The sequence below is a fragment of the Cygnus atratus genome, chromosome 3 (assembly GCF_013377495.2).
Source record: "Cygnus atratus isolate AKBS03 ecotype Queensland, Australia chromosome 3, CAtr_DNAZoo_HiC_assembly, whole genome shotgun sequence".
Lineage (NCBI taxonomy): Eukaryota > Metazoa > Chordata > Aves > Anseriformes > Anatidae > Cygnus > Cygnus atratus.
In genome coordinates, this window is record NC_066364.1 from 102,480,955 (window position 1) to 102,488,504 (window position 7,550).

General features: G+C 40.7%; 1 protein-coding gene across 6 annotated transcripts in view; it reads right to left on the minus strand.

The window, feature by feature from the left end:
- TMEM63A (transmembrane protein 63A) overlaps nucleotides 1-7,092 on the minus strand; it is a 29,652-nt gene extending 22,560 nt beyond the window's left edge. Inside the window, exons 1-5 of one of the 6 annotated variants that reach the window (XM_035559373.2) lie at nucleotides 6,949-7,092; nucleotides 5,721-5,841; nucleotides 4,598-4,794; nucleotides 2,351-2,430; nucleotides 758-821 (exon numbers count right to left, since the gene is read on the minus strand). In XM_035559373.2, the coding sequence (XP_035415266.1) occupies nucleotides 758-821; nucleotides 2,351-2,430; nucleotides 4,598-4,783 (330 nt within the window). In that variant the 5' untranslated portion in view covers nucleotides 4,784-4,794; nucleotides 5,721-5,841; nucleotides 6,949-7,092. Of the gene's footprint in view, nucleotides 1-757; nucleotides 822-2,350; nucleotides 2,431-4,597; nucleotides 4,795-5,720; nucleotides 5,842-6,596; nucleotides 6,735-6,948 lie in introns of those variants that run through there. The other 5 variants (XM_050709715.1, XM_035559363.2, XM_050709714.1 and 2 more) reach the window with 5 other exon arrangements.
- Between the last annotated feature and the right edge of the window lie 458 nt (nucleotides 7,093-7,550).

Below are 7,550 nucleotides of genomic sequence, written 5' to 3' on the forward strand. Positions count from 1 at the left end.
ACAGTTTCAGTGATAAAGTTGCTTTAGGATTTAAAAAAAGGATGCAGAAAACCACACAAATAGTGGACCAATCTTGATCAAACACCAGTATGCTTTTGATGCTCATGCAACTATTTGGTTATAAAGTTTAATATTAATTTGACACATATATAAAATGTTAAAATGTAGGCTGCCCTCCCTTTGACAACTCTCCTGATTTCATTCTGAAGCTGCAACACAAAATACTAGGGATGTATACGTTCAAAGACTCCAGAAAGAATCAATTAGAAATCTGACCAAAATTTTTCTTCCACTACTAACTAGCTTTAACTTTAAAAGTAGATGGCATTATTACTAGTCTCACTCTTTCATCCATTTTTCTTTTTCATGAGAAAAAAGAAGTACTATAAAGATCAACTAGGTTTTTATTTACAATGTTAAAATAATGTAACTTTTTGAACTGTTATTTAAGTACATATTTCATAGTCCATTCCTGCCCCTTTTGAAACAGTAATGTACAATCCCTCTCCCAGATAAGAGAGTTACTTGAAAACAACACTGACACAAGATGCTGGTTTATGATATGGCAATAGTTTGTCAGGAAATGGAGATTCCGTACAGTTCTATCAAAACAGTACATGACGTATGACTGATTTTTCACACTTGAAAGCTATCTACATGCAATGACTGGTTCAGTGGGCTAGGTGCAATGGCAAACCACAGCAGATTCCATTACACAGTTTATATTAAAAAAACATCAAAACTCTAGAATACTTACACTGTCATATTCAAGAGCTTCAGGTACCAGCGAAGATACTGACAACCGGTTGTATCTCAATTCACTGAAATAAATGAAATTATGTTTTTAAGTACCATTAATAGCAGATGCTAAAATTCCATAGAATTATTTCAACTTTAGCTATTTTGAAGTAACTAAGTGAAGTAGTAGTAAAATACTTTTTCCTCTTACGAAGGCTGCAGCTTTCACTTTTCATGCATATGCTACACAGAAGCTTGTACTGCGTCTCACGTTCCTAAGTTAGTACTTGTGAGCTCCTGAAGTGAGAGTGTGTAACTGAACTAAAAATAAAACTGTATGTTTTATTCAAGTATTAAATTGAAGTCACATGAAATAATGCAAAACAGGTTTTAAGCCTAGGCAAGATCAATTCTGCAACTTAGTTTCCTGCTCAGATACTCCTCCTCACACTTCTTTCCCTCCACCTCTCTTCCTTTCATCTTAGAGCCATTTCTCAGAACTTCCCTGCACAATTAAGTCCTTTAACTGCAGGAACTCCTCATGCAAATTCAGTCTTGTAGCAAGGCTAAAAACAATTAGAGAGTCTGTAGGTCTCAGTAAAAATAGCAAAGTACCTGTTTTCAGTTTGTTGCTAAAAAGAAATGTTGCAACATCGATACGTCCATGATTACAGTATTCATAGGTGTATCAACAATACTTTTGACCTAGGTCACTATCCAGCAGGGATAACAACATAGACTCCTACCTGTCTGACTCAAATATCTGATTGTGGATCTCTGTGGATCTCCACAGCCCACTAGGAAGCCTGTACTGGAGCATCTTCATTCCTGCTACCTGAGCTAGCTAGATTAATGCTGTCTCAGTTATTGTCCATCTTTTTCGCTGCATCCACTTTTCACACTTGTACATGGATACAGCCTAAGAAAACCACACTTTGAGCCACTTCCTTTTGCTTAGTTGCAGATTACCACAACTTAGATATAACATTAATACCAGCAAGAGTCTCATTGGTAAAGTTCACCCACTTCATAAACATATGACTAGCTTTTAAACACCTCAAGAGATCACCTTGTATAAATATTATTTAAAACAAATAAAAAGCTCAGATGCAGTTATCACTAATAAAAAGTCAGTGAAGAATTTCAGAAACTCATAACAAGACTTTTTTTTTTTTTGAAACTCTTCATACTTATTATGATACAGTCTGCATAGGGAGCTCTGGGAAGATACTAGGCCTGAACCAGGATAAACACGAGTTAATATCCTTCTATTGCAGAAACACTGTAAACATTAACAAGCAGTTATGTGACTTGCTAACAGACAAGCAGCCTATTCTTTTCTCTTACCTCCACTTCCTTAACCCACAACAGCAGAACGAAATTCACAATGACAATGGTGAACACAGTTTTAATAACTGACACTGCAAAGAGGAACTCTGTGAGTAGAACTCAGTATTTCAAACAAAGCAGAACAACGATATTTTTAATAAATACGTATGTGATTACAAGCACATCTAATTGATGAAAATTCATGTAATTTAAGCCCTATTTACTCTACTTACTTCCACAGTCCCCAACAGGTTTCAAGAAATCAGTCCAATTATCTTTTTACCTTTCAGTTTCTGACACCAGAGCAACACGACCATAGTCCCAGAATCTCTTTCTTATAGTGGAAAACAAAAACATGAAAATCTAGAAGAGAAAAAGAAAGATCTTTGAATATTTATTTTCAGTTTCACAACTGTTATTCTATAGGTACTGTCAAAAATGCTGTCCTAGCTCTTAAGCCAACTTGTCTGGGACACAAGGGCCAGAACGGCTACTTTCCTGTTCTAATTTATGAAGGAAGAATTCTGAATGTAGTATTTCCAAACCGAATACTGATAATGAATACTGATAAAGGTTTGTAAGAGTCAGGAAAACTAGCAAGTAGTAGTTGACAGAAAGTCAAAACTTTCATAAATACACCTTTACTATTTTTCTTTACTCCCACACAGAATTACAACAGAAGACTTTAAATGATTTTTTTTTTTTTAAACAGTGGTGTAACCAGCTGTGGGGGGGGTCAACTATTTTCTCAAGTATGAGAATTATTCTTTATCCTTCTCAGTAATCATTAATACATTATTATAACTCAAACCCCAGAAACTTATAGTTGATCTCTCCAATGTATTTTTGCTCTCCCCCCTATATTTTCACATTTTGAAAGAGGCTAAGAAAACAAGAAAAAAAAATCACTATTTATTTCACAGATGCATAGGATTTTTTTTTAATTTCTTAAAAAGACCTTGCTCTGTATGAAGCAATGACACAGAACTAACAAAGCCAGTTCCCTAAACATATGTTAACACCTACACTCTCACCTTCTAGCCCCTCCTACATCCCATACCTGTTTGGCTAGAAAGCAGTGCCAGTAACGCAACTTATTTCAAGCTATGCAAGTACTGACTGGCCAGCCAGGATAAATGTCAAGACTACCCAGCTCATTTCCGCATTTCACAATAAATAAAACCTTCTTGTAATAGCTTTCCCCCCAACAGGAAATGCAAATTCAGATCTTTCTCTTTTCTCTGTCCATTAAACTTCAGGAACCCAAAAATTTCGATGATGACAAATCTACTAGAGTCTCTGACAACTTTGGTTGAAATTGGCTGATATGTTCTGCGGTTATTAGAAGGAACTAGCAGACAAATGGGTGGACAGTGCAATACATAAACCTCACTTCCTTAGGAAACCAGCCTAGAAATAATATTCAGAATTACATCAACTGACACTTATTTAGGGTATTTGCAATAAAAATGTCATAAACATAGGAGGAATACAGGAGTTGCTAAATAAATTGCAGTCCTCAGTACCTGAAAAAGAAAAAAAAGTCTTCTACACAGCAGCTAACTTTTCCTAATGCCATTTAAGAGGAGAGTACAACAGAAAGGAACTCAAAAGAAGAGACTCAGCATCTTTAAAATCAACCTCAGCTCAGAAAACATCCCCCCAGATAGTCCAACAAAATATTATTCAATGTCACTGTGTAACTTTTAGGAACATCCTCTAGTTCATATGGAACTATCAGCTCAGACCTCACAGAGGTAGTTTTAAGTTTCCCCACAGTGGCCTTCTAGAATTCAGGAACTGTGATTCCCTCAGTCTCATTTCATTACCAGAAACCTTATTTATCAGACCCATTTGCAGGTCTACAGTTCCGTTTTTCTGGTGGCTTAAGACCAGTAAGACCAACCAAACTCATTGAAATAACCATAAATTTTATTGGAGTCTCAGGCCTGCCTTGGAGCCTCCAGATCAGCAGATAGTCTTGTTTCTCCTTTTGTCCAGACTGAGCTGATCAGTACGCTATTTCTTCAACAGCTTCACAAAATCTAATTCAAAAATCTCTGAAGCGACAGATTTTCCATATTGTATCTCTTCTTGTAAAACAAGCAAGATGTTTTCCTCTCGATAAACAATTTAGCAGAAGTGTTCCCTTTCTGAAAAAGGTCCTCAGGAGTTAAATCCAGAGTAAGGGAAAAAATGATCTTGCCATTAAGACAAAACATAGAAAACTGAGCTACCGCTACAAAGCCCACCATGATTCTAAACACAGACCCCATCATACTGCACTCCCTCTACACCTACACATCCAACATACAGCGACATCATCACCCCGCTTACATGTGAGCTTTTATCAATACTTGAAAGTAAACTACCTTGAAGTTCTCAGGACAGCCTTAAGACATTTATGACTCTGAAGGTTCTTGGAAACAAATTGCTACCTTGCTACCTGATAAAAATTGTGCAGAATTCTACGTCTAACTTTTGAGATGGCCCTAGTATTTTCAATACATGAAATAGAAACTGGTCTTACAACAAAGCAGGTTACATCAAGCAGCAGGACAGTTGGGATTCCACCAAAAGTTACTCCCTGGAGCACCGTGCTGCCCCGGGCTGTGCTGTAGCAGTATGTCTCATTTGTTGAGTTGAAAGGTACACTTCTATTCCAGTAGTAGGCTAGATGAGAATGTCCAAAACCCAGAAACAAGGAAAGGCTCATTTTCTCTCTCCCTTAATAAAAAGAAAAGAGAAACAACCATGTGAAAAGCCTTCCTGATATTTGTGAGATGTACTATCATTATAAGTACAGAAAACACAGGGAGATTCAACAAGGAAACTACTTTGGAAAAGAAGTCACATTTAATAAATCATTCCTCTTCACCTGAGAAATATATTTGCAGTAACTCAGTTATTCAGTAGACTCAGTTGCTAGCAGTGCCCAAGCAAGAATTCCAGACATCTAACCAACCACGTTCTGTGCAGACATCTGAGGAAGGCTACAGAAGAACACACAAACTCCTCTCTTATCTAACTTATAACACTAAACTACTTTCAGGCTGGATTCTGATTCTAGGAGTAAGACAGGGCATTAAATATTCCAACAAACTATAAAAGTACAAAGATGGCTCCTAGTTGATGAGCATGTGTGATTACACTAGCTTATGAACTTTGAATCCAAATGTTTGAATCCAAAACGTTGAGATTATTAACAAATCTGCCACTAATTCCCCAGAAGAAAAATTACTACCCAAATACACATGCTCCTCTTTCTCTGTTCTTGGAATATTTTCCTTTTCAATTGGAGAGTTTAACTAGGAGAGCAGCACAGTAATTACAATATATCATTACCATGAAAGAACAGAGTATTTCCAATTTTCTATGAGACAGCCATATACCTCATTTTAGTCAACTGACTTGCTCAGATAAATTAGTAACATACAAGATCAGGCAAGATTTAGCTACTGACACAACACTATTTTTGGGGTTTTGTTTTTTTCTTAAATCAGTGCAGGCAGTTGCCCACTTACTTTAGGACTTTCCACTTCAAACACTTCTTTTCTTGGATCTTATAAACTTCATCGTTCTTATCTACTTGGGACAAAAGTGCGCTTCATGTAGAACACATATTGACTGATAAATTCATAAAAAAAGCATACCGCAAAAAACTCTATCCTCTGAAATCAAAGATTGTAGGTCCTCATCACAGGTCCAGGAATACTACTTTTGGGATATCATGCCTCTACAAGAAGAGCGCACATGGCAACACTGTTCCAGATGCTGAAAACAAAACAAAAGAATATGATTAAGCTCAAAGTCTCCCTCTAAAGAGCAAAATAGTAATAATAATAAAACCACCATGGAGAATACTTCTCCCAAAGCAGAATTTACTAAGTGGTGGACTGCATGACACTTGGAGAGGTAGGGGAAGGATTCTGTCTCAGATGACAGGTGCACTGTGAAAAAACCACACTTAATTGTGCCATAATTCTGTCCTTGCTTTCTAAGGACTGTAATCTAGCGCTGACAAATGAACAGGTCTTTTTTAACAAACTTCGGAAACTTTTGCCACGCTAGCTACAGAGACTGCGAGTTAAAATTAAAGTAACACGCTGCATCTCGTCAGAGACGGCAACACCTCCCGCAGGCGGAGTTGTGCAGCGGCAAGCACACCCCGCCACTTTGCCATCCCCTGACTTCGGCAGGGACCCTGCGCCAGCCTGACAGCCCCAGCGCCGTTTATCCTCGAGCGCCACACGGGGCAAACCCAGGCTGCTGAGGCTCGCAACTGACGCGAGGAGCCGGCCCCTGTGCTCCTGGCTCGCCTCCCTCCCTCTGCTTTCGGCCGAAGAGGACCCGCGGGGCCTCTCCCCACAGGACGGAGGGCGGCGACGCCCCCGGGGCTGCCCGGCCCCCCCTGCCCCAAGCCCGGGGCCCCGCCAGCCCCTGCCGGCAGGCAGTAAAAGCCCCGCAGGCGACAGCCCCTTCCCCAAAAGGGCCGGGCTGAGGGCAGCGGCTCGCCCCCTCCCCTCTACCTGCACCGCACCGCACCGCACCGCACCGCACCGCACCGCACCGCACCGCACCGCACCGGTCCCCGCCGCGCCGCCCCAGCCCCGGCTACGAGCCCCAGCAACAAGTCCCCGGGGCCGCGCATGCGTGCCTAGGGCAGCGGCGGCAGCGGGCGGGGCCGCGCGGGCAACGGGCAATGGGCGCGTGGCGGCCGGCGGCGGTTGGTGCCGCCCGCCTGACAGGACGGGGAGGCCTCGCCTCCTGACGGGGGAGCCGCTGCCGCCCGCCTCTTTTTTGTCATGTTTTCCAGACCCTGAAGTGCTGCCCTCAGAGAAGGGGCGCTCCAGTGAAATCATCGGGGGAAGCTGCTCGTACCGTCGTGATTCCTCTTCTTCCGTAGTGCTGCAACGAATGTTACGTGGCAGCTGGGAGACGCAGGCACACAGCTTTAGCCAGCAGGGCTTGTTTGGCCACGGGAGTAGCCCCGAGCTGTGCTATGAGCTGTGCTTACTCCCAGACAGAAGGATCAGAAAAAAACTTGGAGAAGAAAAAAAAAAAAAAAAGAAACAGGATATGACAGAATTGCCTTTATAAGATTAGAAGACAACTTTTCTGCTTATCTAACAGTATTTAAATAACATCTGTTGTGGCTTACAACAGCTATTTTAGGCATTCATGGCATATCTATGAAAATTTTATACTGGTTCCTAAAGACAAAAATCTCTGCTGAGGCCTAAAACATTTTTTAACTACTTCATGATATTTTAAGTTTTAATGTTAGCATGAGCTACAGCACTATGTTTAGGAGGAAACCATTTTGTGCCTCTGTGACAGGGATTTTTGGCCTCTGCAAAAAATCAGATCCCCAAGGAGATTTTTTTTTTTAAATTGCATTCTTTTTAGCAGAAAAGGAGGAAGAGAGGTGGGATTTCAAGAGGGACACTGAATTTCACAAATCCCAGTCAGATACAGGGGGT